We start from the raw sequence: 27,177 nt of genomic DNA, 5'->3' as shown, positions 1-27,177 counted from the left end.
CTCAGAAAAATCATCTGAGAGGGCATAAATTCAAATTGAGGAAAGACAGATGTAGGATAGACGTGAGGAAATTTGCCTTTAGCCAGCAGGTGGTTGGTTGGTGGAACAGACTTCCATCCCTTGTGGTGGAGGTTGATAGCCTAAATAAGTTTAAGGCTCAGCTGGACAGGTATTTGGAACGAACAGAGGGGTGAAGTGGAAGTGGGTTTTTTTTTTTTTTTTTTTGGCTGATGCTGCATAAGCTTGCTTTCTTGCATCAAATGCCTCTACTAATGCTAATGCTTTGTGGATTGGGGTCACATTTGCACATCTCCAGTCCATGGGTACCTCCCTTAAGTCCAGGGAAGCTCTCATAATTATGGCTAAGGGGTTTGCTTACTTCCTTTTCTGCCTCCCATAATATAACTGGATAGATTCCATCCACCCTAGGTGCCTTCCTTATGTTTATCTTCAACAATTTCTCCTCCACTTTACTCTCAGTTATTACAAGTTTGTTAGTTAACCGAGCAGGATCATCAACAGTTGAACTATCGTTATCAAGGGTTTAATCTGATTCATCCCCTTCCTTCTAGAGTTTACATAAGTAAAGAACTCTTTGCTGTTTTTCTTTGCATCCTTTGCCAAAGATTTCTCGTAATCTGCCTTCGCCTGCCTAACCTCCTTTGTAACTTGGTTACAGACCAGCTTATATCTATCATAGGCTTCTGTGTCACATGTTAATTTATATGTATCCCATGAATTTTTATTCTCTATCACATTTCTAATTAGTTCATCTGACACCCATTTAGGCCTAAATCTTGAACAATATTTCTTTGTTGGTATGAAAAGCCTAGTAGCTTCCAAGATTAATTCTTTGAATGCTTCCCATTTTGAATTTGCTGTTGGTAACATCAGTTGGTCCCACCGTATAGAATTTAAATACTGTCTTAGACCAGCATAGTCACCTTTATGAAAGCAAAAACCCTTCCCTTTACCCTTGATGGTAATTACCTCTTTGAGTAAATCCCACTTCAGCACACTGTGATCACTGCCACCTAGTAGTTCCTTTATCTGCAGATTCTTGATGCATGAAGAATCACTACTGATAATCAGATCAAGAGTATTACTCCTTCTAGTTGCCTCCCAAACATGCTGCTGTAGAAAACAATCATCCAATAAATTCACAAAGGCATTCCTAGTGTGTGTGAGTGACCAACCCACAAATTATTATTATTATTAATTAGCCATATGGTGCAAGGAAGCCTAAGGCTTTTGCTGCACTGGCCAAAAATAAATAAATTTCTGAGTTACCCTGAGAGAGAGAGAGAGAGAGAGAGAGAGAGAGAGAGAGAGAGAGAGAGAGAGAGAGAGAGAGAGAGAGAGAGAGAGCAAGAGTCAGAAATAGAAGGAAATCATTAAGGAAGAGAAGAATGGTGATGTCCAGTTCAGGACCCTGGGTGTGCCAAGCCCATACTCACCAGATGTGAGCCCCAGTCAATCTCTGGGAAATTAAAATCCCCCATTATAAGACACTCTGATTTACTGGCCCACTGTTTTTCTCTGTGTGTGTGTAGGCCAAATGAATCATTATATTCATTTGGCCTACACACACACACACACCTACTCTCATTTTCCCTTTCCCAGTGCTTATGTCACACCAAACAGACTCAAGATTACATTGTCCACCAACATCAATTGGATGCACTTCCTTAGATTTTATGTTTCTTAACTAACAAAATAACCCCTCCTCCTTTCCTGTCCTGTCTATCCTTTCTATACACATTGTACTCTCCAAATTCCAGTTCTGCACTGCTTATGTCTCTGATATCCCAACAATATCTGCCTTTGATGTCTTGACTAGCACTTCAAGCTCATCAAATTTATTAACTAGACTCCTAGCATTGGTGTACATGCAAGTGTACATGCACCTGTTTCTACTCTTAGTTACCCTAACACAGGCCATGTATTTACTTGTTCCACTATGACTACCAGCAGTCCTGGAAATCCCCTTTGCCTTGCTTTCCAGGCTGCTGCTCAACTGCATTTCAATAGAAGTAGTGCAAGAATCACTTTTACTTCACTAGCTCTGCTAGCAGCTACTGTTAATCTATTAGTCCATGTATCCCCCCAACCTAGCAGTTTTAGAGACGCATAGGTTAACTAAGTTGTTCCAGTAAGTGGTATTGCAAGTTATAGTTTGCATTTTTTGTATAAATCATTTAGCACAGTTTTTAATTTGATTTGATTGATACTGGTGAATAAGCTATGGAAATGTAATACTGGTAGGTTATTGCCGATGATTTTGCTATTTGGCAGTATGTGCATACCTGCCAATATGCACATCTGATAGCATTGCCAAGTAGGAGTCTGACAGCAGGTAAGAATTTACGTTTTATGTATTTACTTATTCTTAATATCTGTTTTCTAATTTAACAAAAATGGAAATTTAACCTAAAATTCTTTTATATATATATATACAGGGTGTTTCAAAAGTGATGGTCAATAATTTAAAGGTGAACTGTACAGATTACAATATGCAAAAAGAAGCCTAGTAAACATGTATCCATAAGTGATTTGTTTTTGAGATATTGCACATTTCTAGTTGGGATCCACCACTGACAAGGTGAACTGTACAGAGTTGGGATCCACCACCGACTTATTTGTTTAGGTTGGGTTATGCTCAATCTCTCCCTTTCCCCTCTCTCAATGATCTGAGACGTAGCAGGCATACTAGTACTTGTCAAAGGATAGTCAACATGGAAAGAGGTTACAGCAACGAAGAGTATGTGGACATGCACTTCATGTATGGTAAAGCCAGCGGCAGTGCACTCGAGGCTGCACATTTGTACCAAGAAGCATATCCCTGCCGAAGGCAGCCCAACAGGCGCACATTCATCAGGGTACATCAACGCCTTAGAGAACATGGGTGCTTCGCACATGGAGTACAAGCAGGTAGGGCTAGAAGCATAACACCTGATGTTGAGGAAAAGGTGTTAGAAAGAATATTGTACAGTCAGTCCTCGTATAGCACAATAGTTGTGTTCCCAGAATCCCTCATGCAATGCAAAATCGTGCAATATAAACAACAGGCCCTATGGGAAAAATAGGGTTAGGTGCCGACCACCCAAGATTGAACACAGATTTGTAACCAAAACATTACCAAACACAATAAATAATCGTAAGAAAATACTTACGTATTTTATTACAACTATTACGTAATAAAACATTGCTAATGCTTTTGCTTCTATCGTAAGCAAACTTGTTTTTTTGTTTGATTTTCTATTGAAACAGACAGCCATTCCATCTCTTCCAATTCTTTGTGTCTTAATCTAATGGATTTTAATTACACTGAGTTGAAATGAAAGTTGAGTTGCTATGAAAGTTTTTATTTTCTCTGCATTCTTTCTAATTCTTGGCGTTGCCTCATTTAGGTCTGTAGCACGTGCAATATCACATGGTCTTTCATTTCGCTCAAAGCGTTTCACAATTTCATATTTTTTCTCAATCGACAGAGGCGGACGGCCATAAGCCTTACCGGAGAAACCCCGGTGGGCTGGAGGCCGGTGTGATTTTGGCCATAAACCATAGTATGAGGCCACTATAAATTTTCCTGGGTAAGAATTTTTGACCCAGTCCGCCTCTGTTTATCGATATTGCTTTTTTTTTCTTCTGCAGAAGACAATCTGCAGTGTCTTCACCAGGACGCTTCATTTTCAAACATTTTAAGTATTTTACTCATTTTTAGGGAATAAAGCACAATTAAAACGAGGAGGCACGCTTGATATGCATAAACAAAGCTGTGCTCGTGTAGCAACTGAATAAACAACACCGTAAAAGCAGAGATACACTATTAACACCTCACATTTTACTAAAGCACATTTCTGGGGGTTACTACCATCAAACAATAAAAACAATTTCCAGTTGCATTTCTGTTAGTGGAATCTGTTATAAACTGGTAGTAAACTCGATCTAATTGCATTTGCGATTATACCGATAGCTGGAATTGTGTTGGTTTTTACGTTAGTTATTATGGTGAAATGTGTTTCCCCTTCACTGATATAAAACACATAAAAACGTTTTCAGAATCTTCTCTTCATTCCTATCGCGTTGCGTTCGGTTGGGGTGATTTCGCATTTGACTGCCATTTCTTGTAAACACAAAGGCGAATCGTGCATAAGCGAATTCGGTTCATGTTATATAAGATATTGTTCCCCTATTTATAAATCGTGTATGATCGAATTTGTGTAATGTAAACACGTGTTATACGAGGACTGATTGTATTTTGTATTTGAATTTTTGTATGGGCGGCTCCTAGAACAGAAGTTCATCTCCACCTCGTTGCTCTGTTCAGTTTTTACAGTCTATCAAGGTAAGTGTGTGTGTAATAAAAAAAAATAAAAAAAAATCATCCTTCACAGGAGGGAGGGTTCTGTGCCGGTTAAACTGGGTAGGGGAAAAGGAAGCAGAGAGAGAGAGAAAAAAAGTTTTGCATCCCGCACGGGAGAAAGTGATAGGACAGAAAAATTTTGTCTGTGAGCGTGTGTGTGTATGTGTGTGTAGTGTAATGTAATGTAATGGCCTTTTGGCTACCTGGAAGCAGTGATCACCTAGATTTCTGCTTCCAGGTACTCGTCCCTAGCCGCAGGAAGGCAAGGTCTCCCCTACTATCTGCTCTGCCTCCTCCTTGGGGAACGAGTTTCCCAGAGAGGAAAAGAAAACTAGAGTAAGGTGAAGAGGGGAAAGACAAAAGAGGAAGGGGACTGGGGAACTCCCCCAGTCCAGGATAAAAAAAAAAAAAAAAAAAAAATTTATGGAAACCCCAAACACGAAAGGTATCAAAACCTATAGCATTAGCATTAGTAGAGCCATTTGATGCAAGAAAGCAAGCTTATGCAGCATCAGCCAAAAAAAAAAAAAAAAGTGCATGGGTTGAAAGAGAAGTATGGAGGGAATGCCGAAAACGTTGCTCTAGAGACTAAACATGGGTTTCACCACTTCAAGCCTCCAATAAGCAAAGTGGTGGTATTGCACCGGTCGATGAGAGTCATCTACCACCTATTGATGCAAAAACACGAAAGCGGTACTTCCGCGAATTGCTCTGACAGTATTTATCATGCCAAACTAACGAAAGTGCCACATTTGTGAATATGCATGGTGAGAAGTGTTTTTTTCACAGATAAGTGAAAATGCATGTAACATTTTTGGCAGGGTGTAATTGACCAAGAAACAATCTCAAGAATGCATTTTGGTAAAAAGTGACAAAATTGCAAATTCATGGTTTTAGCATGGTGCCAACGACACACACACACACACACACCATGAAAAGTTTTCTTTTTTTCTTATTTGAAGGTTCTTCTTTGTCTTGTTGTTGTTATTATTTATTTTGTTTACACCTTTGCCTGGATTAGATTATATTAAAAGATTAAAAAGTAAAATCGAGAATAAAAATTAAAAATTAAGATAATAACTGAAAACAAAAATTAATATAAGTAAAAAAAAAAAAAAAGGAAGTAAACCATCTTTCTTTTTAATTCTGTAGTCACTGAAGAAGCAGATGAGAAAAAAAAAATCCACAAAATGCATGATTTCATTAGAAATCATACATTTTGTGGAAATCGTTGACTGTGTTAGTAATAAACAGATTCTAAACCTTACGCAGGTGAAGCACTTTCATTTCTAGTATTTTAATCAAGATAACCTATAAAACATACCATTCAAACATTATACAGGTCGAACGTCATTAATCCAGCAGCGTTGGAACCTGTGGGTGCCAGATGAGTGAGTTTTGCCGGATCACTAGTGGTCATTTTAGCGCATACAGTTTACCCAAAAGCTAACCTACCTTTAACACATTGATTGCCAAGCTAGTTTAAGAAAAAAAAATTCCCCAGGGGCCAAAAAATATTTATCAAATAATTTGATTAGTAATTCTAAAATAAATATTGTAATGTCAGCGTTGTCGTCTTTTCGCTTAAAATAACAAACAAAAAAAAAGTCTTTTTTTATGTCGCACATATGTGGCTGACATGGCCCAGTAGGTTACTTTATTTCTTGTGAAGCCGTGATGACCACACACATGTGATACTATTATGGCATACATATGAAGGTCGTTTGCGATTATTTATTGCACGCGCAGCAAGTGCTGCAATAAAACTAATTGCGATAAAATAAACCGCTATACTCCAGAATTTGGGTACAAGTTTTCTCTGCACAGTGAGCGTGGTCTTAAACTACGCCCACTGGAGATATAGCAGAGTCGAGTTCTGTGATTGGGTGATTATTGTGCATGCGTAATTTTTGCTTCTGATTGTTTCACTGGATGTGAATTTAGTTTGGTTTAGAAGGAAGTACGAAGTTATCATTTGCACATGTGCGTTTGGTTTTTTTGTCACCATTTCCCTGGTGCTGTTAGTATATTTTGTGCTTTATATAAATGTTGTTGTTGTTTGTTTTTTGGAGCATTAGCAACTAAGGCCATATTGCTCCGGGATATGCAGTGGTCATTCCCTGACCTTTCCGCATCCTCTGTATTTGGTGGTGACTGGCTCGAACCCTGGTCTAATCAAGAAGCGTGCGCTATGCACTGCTACTCCTTCAATATTTTGTGCTACCTTTTGCTTGTCGTGTTAGGTGTTTTCTGCTTTCGTTATTGTGCCATTTATACATATTACTCTCTGCTGCTGTGTGCTCTACTGCCGTCACGTGTTATTTTCCCTATTATTTTGTTGTTGTTGTTGTTGTTGTCCCTTGTTTAGTCCCAATGGAGCGAGTGAATGCGAAATGTGAATGTGGTGTTTAACCCCACCATACAACTGTTTTTGTAGCAGAAAATGAGTTCCCTATTTAAAAAAAAACTGCAGTAACGGATATTCTACCCAAAAATTATGCCCAGCTTTCGCTATCCGCAGTCTTAGTTAGGATGTTTATCCCCATCCTTACCGCTGTGTTTATAGCAGAAAATTACTTCCCTATTTAAAAACAGTGGTAATGGATATTCTAACCAAAGATTATGCCCAACCCTCGCTATCTGGAATCTTAGTTAGGCTTTTCATTCCCCTCCTCACCACTGTTTTATGGCGCCTCCGTAGCCAGGTGGGAAGGAGCAGCAGCACGTAGCAAACACTTCTTGATTAGACCGGGGTTAGAGCCCGTCACCAACAAATACGGAGGATGTGGAAAGGTCAGGGAATGACCACCACATATCCCGGAGCAATATGGCCTTAGTTGCTAATGCTCCTAAATACCAAATAACTAACTAAACACTGTTTTATAGTGAAAAAAAAATTATCCCTATTTAAAAAACAGCTGTAAAAGATATTTAAACCAAAGATTAGGTTTTTACGAAACTTAGGAAGATATTTAATTAAAAAAACGAACTTATTTTTCAAAATTTATAATTATTTTTGCTTATTTTAATAATGTATTGTAGTTTCTCTTTATGTTCATTTAGGCCTTGATGTATTACGATATCACATGACTTTGGCGTGTTACATGTGGGCATGGAAAGCAGTGAGTGGCAGCTGTCAATCACTGCATTGTTTCTGACCATTAGTCGAAATATGGACTTGTACCCAAGATCTGGAGTATTACCAAATAAACTCTCAAACGCTGCAATAAGTTTGTCAGTCTTGTTAGAGATTTTGTGAAAACAAGTTCATTGGCGCGCTGTATTATCCATCATACTTTGTTGTGTTTTTCCGCAAGTTTGTACAAGTGTTTTGTAAAAAAAAAAAAAAAAAAGGAATAGCTAAAAGAAAATTACTAAAATAAGAGGAACTGAGAGAAATTGCTGGAATTTACAATTAAGCAGAGTTAAACTTCTCAAAGACACACCACTGTCAAGTTTTTCCAGAAGTTCAACTTTATCTGTTATGGACAATGTATGATGTTTGCGCTTTACACCACAAGAGGCACTTCCTTTATGTTTTGGAACCATGGCTGGGCTAAATGTGAGCAAGTTATAATAATAAATGCAGAAAAACAAGTGGGAATGGCTTGCCAGTTGTTGTTGTTATTTGGTTTTTAGGAGCATTAGCAACTAAGGCCATATTGCTCCAGGAATATGCGGTGGTCATTCCCTGACCTTTCTGCATCCTTCGTATTTGGTGGTGACGGGCTCTAACCCCGGTCTAATCAAGAAGCGTGTGCTACACACTGCTACTCCTTCCCACCTGGCTACGGAGGCGCCTGGCTTGGCTTGCCAGTGTTTACAAGTTCTCACCAACAGCTGATGCTGCAACCAATGGTACTAAAACAGTAGCAGGTTGGTGCGCCGACCCGGGAAATTCGAAATTACGTTTGCGGAAATTATGTCTGAATTAGCGGTGGAACCAGATTAGTGAGGGTCGACCTGTATTACTTAACTCCTATCTATTCAAACAGAGTTTGGAAGTTTACCTAAATTTAAAGAGGTATTGGAGAAATAATTGAAAAAAACTAACAAATGAACCAAGTGAAGTAATTCTTTCTCTCTCTCTCTCTCTCTCTCTCTAGTGAAAAGATAGTATCTTTTCACTATGGTAATTCTCTCTCTCTCTCTCTGTCTCTCTCTCTGTCAAAAAGATAGTATCTTTTCGCTACAGCCAAAAGATACTCTCTCCCTTCCCACCAAATCTTTGCAACTGTTTCAGATGTGCAAAAACAGAAGTGCCACTAACTTGTGAATGGAGATATATGCAGTGGTGCTCACACAACCTTGAGATAAGGCCTCAAATATGACAGAAGCATCTACACGTGACATACCAGACCCTCCATACTCCTCTGATACATATATTGCTCCAAATCCAAGCTGAGCTGCTTTTCTCATAATTTCAACTGGAAATATCTCCTTAAAATAAAAAAAACTGCATCTTCAGAATAAACATAAAATACAATGATTATGCTACTATAATAAGTGTAAAGATATATAAAAATTTCACAAAAAAGCATAAAAGTTCATTTATTTCTTATTACATTTACTAAACAGTGATTCTTAATGCTGTTCCTAAAAGGTGTACAATAGATGAGAACTATCCAGATATTAAATTAGGTTAGCTTGGTATAACATTTTGCTAGCTTGGAGAAACAAGTGATAGTTTAGAAAAGAATAGAACCTCATAAAACCAGCAACACCATGGCCAGATTTTTGAAGATTTCTGAAATCTACACATAATAGGAATATCAAAAATGTGGTGTCATATTAGATGCAGAATTTGAATATAACACATACAGTGTGTATAAGAAGGACAGACATAGCCCATTCTTGTGTAGGTCACATGACAATGTGTGCTGCAGTTAACAAGTTTTTGGAAAGCTCTAAGTCTACACCAATGCTGGAAATTTATCTGTTTTGAAGAAATACTATTCCCTTCCTACAGTGAAATTTTTCAAGTCATACATCTGAGTAAAATGGCAATAATCAGCCTGCCTGTTATGTCAATTTCAAGGTCTGCAGACAGTCATTAGGCTTATAGCACACACCAACTCTCAATTTTGCTTTCCCAGTGCTTATGTCACACTGCACTGTCCACCCATATCAACTGGATGCACTTCCTCAGATTTTGTGTGTTTAACTAATAGCATGACCCCTCTTCTCTTCCAATCCTGCCTATCCTTCCAGTACACATTGCACTCCCAAATTCCAATTCTGCATTCCCTATATCTGTGCGACACTACATCTCTGATATCCCAACAAAACTGCCTTTGATGTTTTGACCAGCACCTCAAATTCATCAAATTTATTTACTAGGCTCCTAGCATTGGTGTACACACAAGTATACATGCACCTGTTCTTATTCTTAGCTACCCTAACAAAGCCCATGTATTTACTTGTTCAGCAATAACTCCCAGCAATCTGTGAAAACCCTGGCACCTTGTTTTCCAGGCTGCTGCTCATTCCGATAGAAGCAGTGCAAGAATCACTTTCACCTCTGCCAGCAGCTACTGTTAACCTATTAGCCCTCCCCAAGCTAGCAGTTTTCCCACCCACCTAACACTGCCTCGATAGCATCAGCAAATATTCTTCCACCATTTCTATTAAAGTGTATCCCACCTTACAGAAGCAGTCTCTCCTGTTAACAAGCACAGACCACACATGCCACCTGCATCACACATATAACCACCCTAACAAAATAAAGAGTGGCAGTAGAGTTCATTAGTATCTCAGACTTCGTTTGAGTAGTAAGGTTTCTACAACTGCAATATTGAAAATGCAATTTTAACAACAGGTTTTTTTAGCTTTTATGTATGCAGAAAATAATTTTACTTAAAAATTGCTGTGACCCCTTTAATTTATCCCACAATGCAACCCTTCTGGGGGGCCGTGCCCCACAGTATACACACCACTGGTCTAGAAGACAAAGTTCACTTGTTAGCAGAATCATGACTCAGGTTAAAGTCTCCTCTCCTATTATCATATTACATGACTTCAATTTGCCCCTTCCAAGGTTCAGTAATAGTATTAGCAAATAATGCAAGAAAGCAAGCTTAGAAAGCATCAGCAAAAAAAAATATATAAAATAAAACAAACAAAACAAAAAAAAAAAAAATTCCCACATCACTTGTCCATCCGCTCCAATAATTATTCTAATTCTTCCTTGGATTTATTCAAACCACCCACTTCTACAACAATGGAAATTTGTTCCAAAAATCAACCATCTACTGACTGAAGGCAAAATTCTGCACATCCATTCTGAAACCATCTCTCCTCAGTTTGAATTTATGTCCCATCATGTGTGTAATCTGAGCAAGAGGAAAGATTGCATTAGCACTAAGCATGCTCAATCCATTCAAAGACTTAAACAATGTGAAACGGATCACCTGGCAGGTGATTAGTCTCCAGATGCTGCAATTTCCAGAACTGGAGCCTTTCTTGGTAAGATAACCCTTTTGTTCCCTTCACCAATCTTGATGTCCCTTTCTCCACCCATTCCACAAGAGCTATATCCTTCCTAAAATGGAAGGATACTGCATACAAACCTGTATGCAGTACTCAAGATGTGCCCTTGTAGGTGTATAGTATTGCTTGTCAAGCAAAACAAGGGATCTCCCCAAACTCTGTGCCATAGCTGCCTCACAAGGCCAGATGGTGTGCGTTAGTGACATTCGTGTTAGCTTAGGGACCCCTGAAACACCTCTAACCCAAAGTTACTATACAGACCACAAGGAGGTGGGCCAGGTACAACAGGTGGGAGCGCTGACGAGGTGAACCCTGGGCTTACCAGTAAGACACCAAAAAAATAAAAGTCGAAGGGGTGACATTTCAGTTTGGAGAATAATTTTAGTAGTAACAGTAATGGCAAATGATGCAAGAAAACAAACTTATAAAGCAACATCTAAAAAAAAAAAAAAAACTAAACACTTCACCATCCATACCCTCCAAGAATTTGTATAGTTCTTTGAATTTATTCAAACCATCCACTTCCACAACAAAAGATAGAAGCTTGTTCCAACAATCAAACACCTGCTGTCTGGAGGTAATGTTCCGCACATCTATCCTGCAACCATCCTTTCTCAACTTGAATTTATGTCCCCTCATGTGTGAGGGGACTAGTCTCAGCAAGGGGAAGAATACCATTAACATTTAACTTATACAATCCATTCCAGGGCCTTACACACCTCTATCAGATCTCCCTGCAGGCACCTAGTATCCAGACACTGTAATTTGCAGAACTAAAGCCTTTCTAGATGAGCACCCTTTTGTTCCCTTCGGCAATCTAGTTTTCCCTTCTCTGCACCCGTTCTAGCATATCTACAATCTTTCAAAAAGTGAGGCCACCAAACCTGTATACAGTATCCAAGATGTAGTCTAACCATCACCTTGTACAAGGGTATAATTTCCTCCATATCCCTGCTATCAAAGTTTCTGTATATCATTGACAAAACCCCATGAGCTGTCCTGGCAGAATGTCTGCACTGCTCAGAGCACAACTCTCTGCACAAATACCCCCAGGTCTTTTTCGTTTTTCACTATCCTGAATGTAGTGGAAAATGAAATGTGGTTGATAAGTTACTCTGGGATTATTGCTACCTATATGTAGTATCTTGCATCTGACAATGTTACAAACCTCAACTGCCATTTGTCAGCTTGTCAACCTAATTTTTCTAGATCTTGTTGTGGTAGCATACTGCCATTACTGTCGTTAACTGTCCACCTAACCGTTGTATCGTCTGCAAACTTAGACATTAAGTCTGATACACCTTCATCGGTAAAATTTAAATATATTGAAAACAAAGTGCCCAGCACTTAACCCTGGGGGGTGGGAGGGGATTCCACTAATAACAGTCCACAAACACAATGTTATCAATGGGCAGTGCCCACTGATAACCATCTCTCTCTCTCTCTCTCTCTCTCTCTCTCTTCTTCCACTTAACCATCTCTTTATCCATAGCAGTAACTTCCCCATAATGCCATATTGCTCCAGTTTGTACAGCAATCTTTTACATGTAATACAGTAGTATCAAAAGCCTGCTGAAACCCAAGTATATGATTTCAAAATTCTTTTTTTTGCATCCAGTTCTTTGATCACTGCATTATAGTAACTTATTGGATTGGTTAGACAAGAACTCCCTTAACAATTCATGCTGTGACTGCAGTATAACTACAGTCCTGTCCTGCATTACATCTTTAACCAGTGACTCCATTATTTTCCTTGGAACAGACATTACATTAACAGGTCTGTGATTACTCATGTCACCTTTTTAGCATTAAGCACACACTTGCAGTGTCAAGTCTGTTTGGTGTGACATAAGCACTGCGAAAGCAAAATTGAGAATAGGAGTGTGTTATAGGCCTAATGACTCTGATGAGTTTAATAAGCAACTGTACAGAGAAATAGAGTGGGACAGTAAACCAATGTCTTATAATGGGGGATTTTATTTTCCCAGATATTGTCTAGAATTTGTGGCTTGATCACTCACACACTACCAAGGCTTTTGTGGATTTATTGGATGATTGTTTTCTACAGAAGCAGCATGTTTGAGAAGCAACTAAAAGGAGTAATACTATTGATCTGATTATCAGTAGTGATTCTTCGAGCATTAAGAATCTGCAGATAAAGGAATCACTAGGTGGCAGTGATCACAGTGTGCTGAAGTGGGGTTTACTCAAAGGGGCAACTACCATCAGGGGAAAAGGGAAGGGTTTTTGCTTTCGTAAAGGTGACTACAGTGGTCTGAGACAGTATTTAAATTCAATATAGCGGGACCAACTGATGATGTTACCAACAGCAATTTCAAAATGGGAACCATTCAAAGAATTTTGGAAGTTACTAGGCTTTACATATCAACTAAAAAATATTGTTCAAGATTTAGGCCTAAATGGATGTCAGATGAACTAATAAGACATGTGACAGAGAAGAAAATGCAGCGAATACATATAAACAGGTGACACAGGAACCTATGATAGATATAAGTTGGTCTGTAAACAAGTCACAAAGGAAGTTAGGCAGGCAAAGCAGATTACAAGAAATCTTTGGCAAAGGATGCAAAGAAAAACAACAAACAGTTCTTTACTTATGTAAACTATGTAAAGGAAGGGGATGAATCAGATTGGTCCACTTGATATCGATGGTTCAACTATTGATGATCCTGCTAACAAACTAAATGAATATTTTGCATCTACATTCACACGAGGAGTTATTCAGGGAGGGGAATGCCACAGATAAATTAAACTCTGGCAGTAAGTCAAATAATCTTGTAATAACTGAGAGTAAAGTGGAGGAGAAATTGTTGAAAATAAACACAAGAATACTTTAATATAACTGGGTAGATTCCATCCACCTCGGGTGGATGGAATCTACCCAGTTATATTAAAGGAGGCAGCAAAGGAAGTAAGCAAACCCTTGTCATAATTATGAGAGCTTCCTTGGACTCAGGGGAGGCACCCAGCGACTGGAGATGTGCAAATGTTACCCGAATCCACAAAGGAGACACGGGTAATTAAAGACCTATTAGTTTAACTTCTGTTCCAGGGAAATTAATGGAGGCACTGCAGGATCATCTAGACAAAACGTCAGTTATAGCTCAGACACAGCATGGATTTGTTAAGGACATTTGTTTGTGAAGGATGGGTTTGTTTGTGAAGTCTTGTCTGACCAATTTGAATGGATACTATGATGTAGTCACAAAGGAACTGGATGCAAAGAATAATTTTGATATAATATATAGTATTTGGATCTTAGAAAGACTTTTGATACTGTTGCATCCCAGGGGCTCACATCTGGTGAGTATGAGCTTGGCACACCCAGGGTCCTGAGCTGGATATCATCATTCTTCTTTTTCTTGGTGATTCCCTTCTACTTCTCTCTCTCTCTCTCTCTCTCTCTCTCTCTCTCTCTCTCTCTCTCTCTCTCTCTCTCTCTCTCTCTCTCTCTCTCTCTCTCTCTCTCTCTCTCTCTCTCTCTCTCTCGGGGTAATTCAGAAAATTTTTTTTGGCTGGTGCAGCATAAGCCTCAGGCTTCCTTGCACCATAGGGCTAATAATAATAACAATAATAATAATAATAATAAGACTACTGCACAAATTGGAGCAGTATGGCATTGGAGGCAAACTGCTGCTATGGATAAAGGGATGGTTGAGTGGGAGAAGACAGAGTGGTAATCAATGGACACTGCTCTTCATGTTATTAGTGGAGTCCCCCAGGGTTCAGTGTTGGGTCCATTGTTGTTTTCTGTATTCATTAATGATACTGATGTTGGTATATCAGGCTTAATGTCCAATTTTACAGATGATACGAAGGTCGGCAGGGTTGTTAATGACAGTATGCTGCTGCAACAGGATCTAGAAAAGTTGAGCAGATGGGCTGAGAGGTGGCAACTGAAGTTTAACATTGACAAATGTAAAGTACTGCATATGGGAAGCAGTAACCCCAGAGTAATGTATCAACTGTGTGGTACTGCACTGACAGTGGTAGAATGAAAAGGACCTGGGGGTAATTGTGAAGGCAGATATGAATTTTTCTGAGCAGTGCAGACGGTCTGCAAGAGTAGCTCATGGTGTCTTGTCAATGATATACAGGAATGTTTCTAGCAGGGATAAGGAGGTGATTATCCCCTTGTATAAGGCAATTGTCAGGTCAAACTTGAGTACTGTATACAGATCTGAAGGCCTTATTTTAAGGCCTTCAGATCTGTAGAGCTGCTGTAGAGCTGCTGGAATGAGTACAGAGAAGGGCAACAAGATTAGTGAATGGAACAAAGGGTTGCTCTTATGAAGAAAGGCTTAAGTTTTGCAAATTACAGTGTCTGGAGACTAGGCACCTGCGAGGTGATCTGATTGAGGTGTATAAAGCCTCAAATGGTTTGAGCAGGCTCAATGCTGATGGGATTCTTTCTCTTGCTCAGACAATCTCTCCTTTAGCCAGTGGGTGGTTGATTGCTGGAGCAAACTTCCATTTGTCGTAGAAGTTGATAACTTAAACAGAGTAAAGGCAGAACTAGACAAACATTTGGAGCGAGCGGATGGGTGAAATGAGAAGGATGTCTTTTTTTTTTTTTTTTTTTGGTTTTTTTTTTTGTCTTTAAGCTTGCTTTCTTGCATTATGTGCCCTTGCTAATGCTAAAAGAGGATTGCTTCCTCTTATTGCCTCTAACATACTGCTGTCGAAATCAGTCATCCAAGATATCTACAGAGGTCTTGCTAGTGTATGAGTGACCCACACAAATTCCGGTCAACGTCATGAAAGTTAAAATCCCCCATTATAAGACTATAATTTTTTATAAGACATATTTCTCTGTATAGCTGTTTGGTATACTCATCACAGTCATTAGGTTTATAACACTCCTACTCTCATTTTTGTTTTCCCAGTGCTTATATCACACCAACTGTATCAACATTGCACTGTTCTCCCATGTTGACTAGATGCACTGCCTTAGATTTAATATGCTTCTTAACTAAGAGCATAACCCCTCCACTCCTCCTGTCCCCATTTGAATATGGGGAGTACAATGTATACATTGTACTCCCCATTGTACCCCATTTGAATATGGAGAGTACAATGTATTCATTGTACTCTCCATATATGGAGAATACAATGTATACATTGTACTCTCCACATTCAAATTCAACATCACTTATGTCTGAGTGACAATGTCTCTTCTATTCCTACAATTTCTGCATTTGATGACTTAATCAGTACTTCAAATTCATCAAACTTATTTACAATGCTCCTAGCATTGGTGTACATGCAAGTATAGATACACACGTTCTTACTCGTAGTTAACCTAACACAGCCCATGTATTTACTCATTCCATGGTGAACCACAGTAGGACTTGAAATCCATGACACCTTGCTTTCCTGACTGCTGCACATTTCTATAGAAGCAGTGCAAGAATCACTTTCACCTCTGCCAGAGGCAGTAGTTAATCTATTAGCCTGTGTATCCTCCCGCATTAGCAGTTTTTCGACACACCTATCACTGCCTTGATAGCATCAGCAAATATTCTTGCATCCCTTCTATATAAGTGTATCCTACCTCTGTAGAAACAATCTCTCCTGTTAACAAGCACAGACCACGCTGAGAAAAAATTCTCCACTATGAGCCTTGCACATTCTCTGCAGAGCTGAATTGATTGACAAAGCTCTTAACATGTACTCTCTCCTATCGTGTCTTGGCAGAATTGCAGACATACATAAACTCTTCATCAGGGAAGAGACATCCAGGTAAAACTCCATACAAGAAAATATCTTCAATAAAGTTCATCATGAAGCTGTAATCCTATAATATTTCAATCTGTTCACTGGCATACTATCATATGCTTAATCAGTAGAGATTGATAATTCCATTGCCTACCACCTCAAAAAGAGTGCTGAAATAAGAGCAACCAGAGAAGTTTGTATGGCACTGAACCAGGCCCTGGGTCTCACCTGAACTTAAAGCCCTCTTCACTAAGAAGCAGAAATCATACAGGGTCTTTAGGAAATGCTTACTGCATGAAAATAACAAATTTTACCACCAAGCAAGAGCGACCTTTCTCAGAGCAAGGATTCAAGCCCATAAGCAAAACTTTACAATAGGCTTGCCAATAACAGAGAATAGGAATAAAGAAACCATACCAATAAAGAAACAGTATTAAGCAATACCTTCCATGATCTGGGAAAAGATATAGTTGAAGCAAATATCAGCTCTTTGCAGAAGGAAATATACGACTCTCCTCCATTACCCTGACTAAGACCGATCTCACTCAAGCCATAAACAGTGTCCCAAACAAGGCTATCATGAGGCCCAGTGTCTTCCCACTATTTATTCTCAAGATATGTAGCCCCTATATAATTGATCTATTCCTCCAAGCACATAATAACATCCTAGAAACAAGCAATGTTTGCAAGATATTGATCAGGTAAAGTTTATGTGGAAACTATACACGACAAGACCTTTGCCTAAAAATGCCCATCCCAAGATTTCAAAGGATTACAGACCCATTTCAACTTTTTTCAAAAATTTTTAGGGTGCGCAACCCTGAAAATTTTTGAAAACGTTCTCTTAGAGTACTTCAGTATCCACTGCTTCAGTCATAGCCCTGAACATCTCCATTCAACAATTAAGGAAAGATCTACCACTTTCTTCTTTCTTGAGACCTTTGGCTGAATACAATGCTCACTGAATAGTGGAGGTCAAATGGATATAATTAAAATTTTTGGCATTGCATCTGCCTTTGACAGACTTTCTGTAAAAATCCCTCTAAATATATTGCGTGATCAGGATTCCCCCGCCACAACTGATGCTCTTATAACAAACAGGAAAACACAAGTATTGCAAAGCAATACAACTTTAACATACACTTTTCTGCACTATACAGCTTGGTGTATGGTGCATAAAATGTCAGCCAGTCTAATTTTGTCCATAACAATACGATACACTCCACTCCACGGGGAGTCACATTACCCACTAGGGTAATGAGTGCCCGTCAAGCTTTGTTTTCCACTACAAATAAAGTGCTGAATACTAGTTATAGAGAGAAGAGTAATTAACTTTTATGGGCATTAATTTCTCATTGTTGTTGTTTGCAGGAAGCATGGACTAGAATGTCTGTCTAGCCACATGTACCTGGAAATGAAGAAAAGAAAGATGGGTTGTCCACCAGGGGTCAAATCTAAGTTGCCAGCATTTAAGTTTGCGAATTAGGTAGCTGCAAATAAAATGAAATTCTGAACAAACAAGCCATCTCCAGAGCAGAAAACAAACAAAAAAAAAAAGAAAAAAAAGCAGAAACAGCACCCTGAGTAAAAAATAATTAAGAAGTCATCAATTTTTCCAGGAAGCATTTTTTTGTTGAAAATCTGGCAACATCAAATAAAGTAGAATACTTAAAGGTGTGGTCGTTAACAGCAAAAAAAAAAAAAAAAATCCACTAATCACTTTCCAGAATTTAATTTGGTTTGCAATATATGGTGTAGCCAAGGTAACATCAATGTGGATTGGCTCGCTGATGAGCAATAGATAGGATTACCAGGTTGATTAAGGATGCTAAGATTTCTGGAGGTAATTAAATTTTCGAGATGCTCTCTACACTGATCAGTAAAACTACTGTACCAAAACATGGAATGACCATTAGCATCACTGACAATGATAATACTTTTCTAAGCTAAAACACTAAAGGTTCATTCTAAACAGGATATGTGGGAATATCCTGTTTAGAACGAACTTTCAAGCATGTGATGCAAGAAAGCAAGTGTATGAGCTTATACAGCATCAGCCAAAAAAAAAAAAAAAAAAAAATATTACAAAACAATCCCCTCTAAATATTTGTCCAGTTCCTCCTTAAATTTATTTAACCTATCAACTTCCACAACAGATGGAAGTTTGTTCCAGCAATTAACCACCCACTGGCTAAAGGCAAATTTCCACACATCTATTCTACATCTGTCCTTCCTCAATTTCAATTTATGTCCCCTTAGGTTCATAATCTGAACAAGTGAAAGCATCCCATCAGAATTCAGCGTGCTCAACCCATTCAAGGCCTTATACACCTCAATCAGATCACCTTGCAGGTGCCTAGTCTCCAGCTGCTGCAATTTGCAGAACTTAAGCCTCTCCTGGCAAGAGGATCCTTTCATTCCCCTCACCAATCTTGTTGCCCTTCTCTGTACACGTTCAAGCAAATCTACATCCTTCCTAAAATGAGGCCTCCAGACCTGTATGCAGTACTCAAGGCGTGGCCTGACCATTGCCTTATACAGAGGGACAATCACCTCCTTTTCCCTGCTAGCAAAATTCCTGTATATCATTGACAACACCCCATGACCTGCCCTGGCTGCCTGTCTGCATTGTTCTCAATAAATTAACAGAAAAATGAAATAAAGTAAACAGGAGATTACATACAATAATGACCTTCTATGGCCAATGCTATATGTTAAAATAGCCTTGATTATAGAGTAGCCCTTTGTCTCAACCATCCTATAAGCAACAGGAAAACCTCTCACAATGCCACTGGAGCTATATTGCTCCAGTGGCACTGTCAGATTCCCTGGTATTGGAGTCAGATTTTTATTATGGCAATCCTAACAAAATAACAAATATCGGCTTTTTTTTACATCAAATATTTAAAAATTTTAATAGCATTAAATGTAATTTAAAAATAAACTAACACTTCAACAACTTAAATTTTCATTAAGCAATATTACCTTTTCATCCCATTCTGCCATATTTGGTAACATTTCCTTTAAAGCAAAGTCATTGGCAATTTTCTGCATTTGCACTTGTTCTTCTTTCAAACCAGCTGATGCTTTAAATAAAGAAATCGTACAACTTATGCTCAAAGTAAAACCATAAGTTATTCTTTTTCAATTCACAAGACAGTATATAAAGTTGAATAATTACACTGGCCAACAAGGTTTTGCTAACATGGGTGAAAGTAAAAGCATTTTTTGTTAATTTGTATGTGCTAATTACGAATATGACAGTAAAAGTTTCTATCATATCACATTTTTTTTAGAAAAATGCAAAAACAGTTTTTAAAAAAAGTAAAATAGCTTCAAAATCAACGAAATTGTCCAACGTTGCACTCTGTACCTTTCCCGGTTGAATTTATTGTAACAAAAGAGACATATCTGTGTTGTTTAATGGTATACTAATACCTCTTTTTAGTTTTATGGCCCCGAGTAGTGGCTGCACTGAGTTATATTGCTATAATCCTTATTATGCAGTAACACGTTTGGACCCTAAACTTCAGGCAGCCAGGCGCCTCTGTGAAAAACAACTTGTTTATAAGCCGTCTTTAGCCCTTAAATGTACATTTTCGGGGTTAATTTCGATTTGTAAGATCTAGTGGTAGGTTGTGGTGTTTTAAAGTTCTGTGAAAACTCATGAAATGGAGCAAAAATGCCATGCAGGCAATAACTTGCCAAACAGTTTTTTTGCTATGTTTGTGGCCAATTTACAGTGAAGTCACAACATCAATCAGTCACAGACAAGGTGAAACAAGTTTATTACTTTTATTTTAGTTGTCACATGGATGATCAGGATAAAAGGTGGGCACCACATATGTGCTATATAATTTGCTATGTAAATCTGAATGAATGGATGAAGGGGAACAATTCTAAAATGCCTTTTGTTGTTCCGATGATCTGGTGAGAACCAACAAGTCACCTCGAAGATTGTTATTTCAGTATTTAGATAAAAATTTTGTAAAAACATTTAGATAAGTAAAAATTTACAATTTTTGAAAAAAAGAGCACAAAACTATAACATGAAAACATGACATGCTACGAACTTCTACTATCATTTTCAGCACATGCAATTTAGTCAAAATCAGTTGATTTTGTTCATGGTATTGAAAAAAAGTTTGAAATTGTTGGCTAGTGTTATATTTTAAATATACATACAGTAGCAACCACATAAATTGCTTCACCCTTTTAAAGTTTAATATTTCCTCAATAAATCCCTCTGTAGGTAAAATTATGTCATCTCAAGATGACTATTACACCATCCTCTAAAACTAGTGTGATATTGCATATCATTTTGTAATATTAGGGTGGTATCGCATAATCTTGTTTATAAAAACATTCCCCTACTGTTATCTGCCTTCACTTCCTATTCAGCAACAGTATAGCATATACTGCTGCTGAATAGCACTCATTTAACTCCAAGGAAGAAAAGCATATTTATTACTCTTGATTGGAAGAGCTTTCTAGTTGACATATATATATAAAAATTGGCTGTAACCAGCCTACTGAGTCAAGATTACTTAAAATGAAACATGAGACTGAAGGTGTGAAAATAAAATCTGGAAATGGACATAAACAGAAAACTACTGTAGCACAAGGCAGAGTTTTGAAATATCTATGCCTCTGCAATTGTCATGCAAACTCACAGACTTAAATTCCATGCAGAAGAAAGATACAAGAGAACCATCTGACAAAGAATCGTGATGAGTGGTCTGAAAGCAATCAACTTTATAAGAAGCCCTTGCTGACAAAATCCAAGAGGATAATATTACGAATCGAGGCTAAAGAGCATGTTAATTGGACAACTGAGCAATAGGAATCTGTATTCTCTGATGAATTCAATTTCTCCACAGATAGGATGATATATATTACATTTGGCACAGATCTAATGAAGTTTATCACCATGACTGTATTCAACCAATAATAAAGTTTTTTTCCACTGGGCCAGATAGTTTGAGGAAACATAACAAGCAAAGGAGTAGACAGAATACATTTTGTAAAATGGCACTGTTAATGGTGACTACAACACAAAAGGTTTAAAGGAGACTGTTCTGCCTATCATCAGAGACCTTTTTCAAGGAACAGAAAATAATTTTCTAACATTACCCTGAGCCTTGCCAAACTGCATGCAAGGCTATTAAAATTTACATAATCACTTAATACAATTTCTAGTATACTAATTTTAACCTGTTACAGACACTGACTGCATTATAAAATTTTTTCTCTTTTTTATCTTCAGTTGAAGAAGTTCATATAAGATTGCAATATCAACCCAAGGGGCTCACATCTAGTAAGTATGGGCTTGGTACACCCAGGATCCTGAGCCGGATATCATCATTCTTCTCTTACTTCGTGATTCCTCTCTCTCTCTCTCTCTCTCTCTCTCTCTCTCTCTCTCTCTCTCTCAGAGTAACTCAGAAAATTTTTTAAACCCATTGAACACTGCTGGAATATTATGGGAAATAAAGACATCAAGCAAGATAACAATATTCATGTCTGATACCATAAACTAAGCAGAGATTATAACAAGAATCTGATACAATCCATGCTAGACAGTTGCAAGGGGATAATTAAAGCTTGTGGTGGGCCAACAAAATACTAATATCCATTATAAAAGACCTAATGGTGTCATTACAACTGTATCTGTTTGCTGCTGGTATATTCCCCCCCCCCATCTTTTTACATAATGATAATTTCAAATGCTGATCTTACGAAAGGCCTGCAGGGTATTTCTGTGATTATTTGCAAATAAATATGTCTGAAAAATTTTTCATTAATTTACTGTCTTATCAATAATAGACATAATTGTTTGACATCAGTGTATAACAAATTTAAGGACAAATATTTTAATTTAATTTAATATTTTTGCTTTGGAAAAATTTTACAGTGATGCAATTTATGTAGAAGCCACTGTAAATACATATTATTGTCAGCAGTGATAATTAGTGTATTAAGAATTTGAAGATAAAGGAACCACTAGGTGGCAGTGATCACAGTGTACTGATGTGGGATTTACTTAAAGATATAATTACCATCAGAGGTAAAGGAAAGGGTTTTTGCTTCCATAAAGGTGAGTACACAGTGGTCTCAGACAGTTTTTAAATTCTGTACAGTGGGATCAACTGACGATGTTACCAACAGTAAATTCTAAGTGGGAAGCATTCAAGGAATTAATCGTGGATGCTACTAAATGTTTCATACCTATTAAGAAATATTGTTCAAGGATTAGGCCTAAATGGTTATCAAATAAACTAATGAGACTCGTGACAGAGAAGAAAAATGCATGGGATGCATATAAATTATCAAGCGACTCAGTAGCCTATGGCAGATATCAGCTAGTCTGTAATCAGTCACAAAGGAGGTTAGGCAGGCGAAGGCAGATTACGAGAAATCTTTGGCAAAAGATGCTAAGAAAAACAGCAAGGATTTCTTTACTTATATAAACTCTAAAAGGAAGGGGATGAATCGGATTGGTCCACTTGATATCGATGGTTCGACTGTTGATGATCCTGCTCAGATAGCAAACTGAATGAGTATTTTGTTTCTACATTCACACATGAGGGGTTATTAAGGTTTGAAAATGGCAGAAGGTTATCAAATTGTAGCAGGCTGCCATGGCAGGTCATGAGGTTTTGTCAATGATATATAGGAGTTTTGCTAGCAGGGAAAAGGAGGCGATTGTCCCTCTCTATAAGGCAATGGTCAGGACACACCTTGAGTACTTCATACAGGTCTGCAGTCCACATTTTAGGAAGGATGGAGATTTGCTTGAGCGTGTATAGAGAAGGGCAACAAGACTGGTGAGAGGAATGAAGGGATTCTCTTACCAAGAGAGGCTTAAGTTCCGCAAATTGCAGTGGCTGGAGACTAGGCACCTGTGCGGTGATCTGATTGAGGTGTATAAGGCCTTGAATGGGTTGAGCACACTGAATTCTGAGGGGATCCTTCCACTTGTTCAGATTACGAACCTAAGGAGGCATAAATTCAAATTAAGAAAAGAAAGATGTAGAATAAACGTGTGGAAATTTGCCTTTAGCCAGCAGGTGGTTAATTGTTGTAACAAACTTACATCTGTCGTTGTGGAAGTTGATAGGTTAAATAAATTTAAGGAGGAACTGGACATTTGGAGGGAATGGAGTGATTTTTTTTTTTTTTTGGCTGATGCTGCATGAGCTCATACACTTTCTTTCTTGCATCGCATGCCACTACTACAAGTTTGGCAAATAAATTTGATGAATTTGAGGTGTTGGTCAAAACATAAAAGGTAGATACTGTTGGGATATCAGCAACTGGCGTCACACACATATAAGGAATGCATAACTGAATTTGGGGAGTACAATGTGTACAGGAAGGATAGATAGGATAAGAAGGGAGGAGGAGTTATGCTATTAGTTAAGAAACACCAAAATCCAAGGAAGTGCAGCCACTCGACATTGCTAGACAGTGCAGTGTCGAGTCAGTTTGGTGTGACATAAGCACTGGGAGATCAAAATTGAGAGTAGTGTGTTATAGGCCTAATCACTCTGATGAGTATAATAAAAAAACTGAACAGAGAAATAGAGTGGCCAGTCTTATAATTGCAATTTTAATTTCCCAAATATTGACTGGAATTTGTGGGTTGGTCACTCACACACTAGCAAGGCTTTTGTGGATTTATTGGATGATTGTTTTCTACATCAGCAAATTCGGGAGGCAACTAAAGGGAGCAATACTCTTGATCTGATTATCAGTAGTGATTCTTCATGCATTAAGAATCTGCAGATAAATGAACCACTAGGTGGCAGTGATCACATTGTTCTGAAGTGGAATTTACTCAAAGAAGTAACTACCATCAGGGGTAAAGGGAAGGGTTTTTGCTTTCGTAATGGCGACTACGGGGGTTTGAGACAGTACTTAAATTTCTGATGACATTAACAACAGAAAATTCTAAATGAGAGGCATTCAAAGAATTAATCTTGGGAACAACTAGGCTTTACATACAAACTACGAAATATTGTTTAAGGTTTAGGCCTAAATGGATGTCAGATGAACTACTGAGACATTAGCATAGGCATTTGATGCAAGAAAGCAAGCTTATGCAGCATCAGCCAAAAAATAAAATAAATAAATAAATAAATAAAAAATAACCACTTCCACTTCAACCCTCTGTTCGTTTGAAATACTTGTCCAGCTGAGCCTTAAACTTATTTAGGCTATCAACTTCCATGACAAGGGATGGAAGTCTGTTCCACCAACCAACCATCCGCTGGCTAAAGGCAAATTTCCTCACGTCTATCCTACATCTGTCTTCCCTCAATTTGAATTTATGCCCTCTCAGTTGATTATTCTGAGCAAGAGGAAGAATCCCATCAGCATTCAGCATGCTCAAACCATTCACGGCTTTATACACCTCTATCAGATCACCTCGCTGGTGCCTAGTCTCCAGATCCTGTAATTTGCAAAACTTAAGCCATTCTTCGTAAGAGCACCCCTTTGTTCCATTCACCAATCTTGTTGCCTTTCTCTGTACTTGTTCCAGCATCTCTACATCCTTCTTGAAATGAGGCCTCCAGCCCTGTATACAGTACCCTAGGTGTGGCCTGACCATTGCCTTATACAAGGGAATAATCACCTCCTTATCCCTGCTAGAAAAATTCCTATATATCATCGACAATACACCATGAGCTACTCTTGCAGCCCGTCTGCACTGCTCAGAGAACTTCATATCTGCCTGCACAACCACCCCCAAGTCCCTTTCATTCTCTACCACTGTCAGTGTAGTACCACAGAGTTGATACGTTGCTCTGGGGTTGCTGTTTCCCATGTGTAGTACTTTACATTTGTCAATGTTAAACTTCATTTGCCACCTCTCAGCCCATCTGCTCAACTTTTCCAAATCCTGTTGCAGTTGCATAGTGTCAGTAGTGTCCTTGACAACCCTGCCAACCTTCGTATCGTCTGCAAACTTGGACATTAAGCTTGATATACCATCATCAATATCATTTATAAATACAGAAAATAATAATGGACCCAATACTGAACCCTGAGGGACTCCACTAATAACATTAGTCCACAATGAGCAGTGGCCATTGATTACCACTCTGTCTTCTCCCCCTCAACCACCCCTTTACCTATAGCAGCAATTTGCCTCCAAAGCCACACTGCTCCAATTTGTGCAGCAGTCTTCCATGTTGCAACAGTATCAAAAGCCTTTCTATGATCCAAGTACTGTATATAATATCAAAGTTATTCCCTGCATCCAGTTCTTTTATGACTGCATCATAGTATCCAATCAAATTTTTTTTTTTTTTTTTTTTTTTTTATGAGAACCCCAAACACGAGAGGTATTAGAACCTATAGTACTTAGTACCGTGCTTGGGTTGGAGGTTGAAAAGATGAAAGAAGATATTTGTTGACATTGGACTTGAACCTCTGTAGATTGTAATTTTCAGGAAATATGTATGAAGGAAGGTTGTTCCAGAAAAGGGCAGTAGAATGAATAAATGAGGAAGATGAAAAGTTGGTTCTGTGGGTTTGAAGCTGGACAGTAAATGGATGTTGACTGGTGGCGGCACGTGTTCGGACTGCTTTGAAAGAGAGAGCGGGAATTATAGAAGCCAATTCAGAAGAACAGTGCCCATGGAAGTATCTGTAGAAGAGGCATGCAGCAGAAACAGTATGTCTATGAGAAAGCGAGTGGAGAGACTCTGTTAGAGATGAATCATTAATTAACCTAACTGCCCTCTTCTGAATGGAACCAAGAAGCCTGAGAGAGGTTTTGGGGGCACCACCCCAGATGTGGGAACAATATTCCATGCAGGGCGGATTTGCGATTTATACAGAGTGAGCAGCTGTTTGGAAGAAAAGTAACGCCGAGAGCGAAAGAGAAAACCAAGTTTTTTAGATGCAGAGGAAGCAATATTTGTAATGTGCTTGTGCCAAGAGAGAGAGATTAGAAGTCAGGGTAATCCCCAAAAGAGTAGAAGTAATTGCAATGGGACGATAATTGGATGGGAGGGATTTGTCACCCTTTTTAGGAACTGGCTGGATATGAGCAAATTTCCAAGCAGAAGGAAAAACACCTTTGGAATAAGAAAGTGAAAAAAGGCGGCAAAGAATAGGAGTAAGTTCAGGAGCACAGGTTTTGAGACCAAGTGGAGAAATACCATCAGGACCTGGAGCTTTCTTAGCATCAAGATTCATCAAAATCCTTCTGATATCCTTTTGACGGAAGACCAAAGAAGGCATTGAATGGAGTGTGTTAGGAATGGTGGGAGGTGTTTTACCAAGATCATTAATACATGAGTTGGAAGAAAAATGGGATGCTAGCAGGTCAGCTTTATCCTTGGCTGAAGTGACAACAGAACCATCAGGTTTGGACAGAGGTGGGAGCAGAGATGGACAAAAGTTGCGGCCAATAGCTTTGGCAAGAGACCAGAATGCTCGGCTACCATTAGGGCAAGAAGCAAGTTTTCTACTCAGCCTGTTCAAACTCTAGTTTGGACTGATTAATAACTGCTTTACAATTGTTGCGTGCTTTGGTGTAGGCAGAAAATGAAACTGAAGAATTAGAAACA

General features: G+C 38.5%; 1 protein-coding gene across 3 annotated transcripts in view; it reads right to left on the bottom strand.

Moving 5' to 3' along the window:
• The window catches only part of LOC150074950 (isobutyryl-CoA dehydrogenase, mitochondrial-like), a 163,071-nt gene that overhangs the window by 92,408 nt on the left and 43,486 nt on the right, over positions 1 to 27,177 (bottom strand). For all 3 annotated transcript variants that reach the window (XM_090389128.1, XM_090389127.1, XM_090389129.1), the window contains exons 2-3: positions 19,580 to 19,680; positions 8,637 to 8,806 (exon numbers count right to left, since the gene is read on the bottom strand). In XM_090389128.1, coding sequence (XP_090245254.1) covers positions 8,637 to 8,806; positions 19,580 to 19,648 — 239 coding nt within the window. In that variant the 5' untranslated portion in view covers positions 19,649 to 19,680. The remainder of the gene's footprint in view (positions 1 to 8,636; positions 8,807 to 19,579; positions 19,681 to 27,177) is intronic.

Source organism: Mastigoproctus giganteus, chromosome 14 (genome assembly GCF_048544385.1).
Source record: "Mastigoproctus giganteus isolate SK-2022 chromosome 14, ASM4854438v1, whole genome shotgun sequence".
NCBI lineage: Eukaryota > Metazoa > Arthropoda > Arachnida > Uropygi > Thelyphonidae > Mastigoproctus > Mastigoproctus giganteus.
This window is presented reverse-complemented; position numbering and strand designations above follow the sequence as displayed.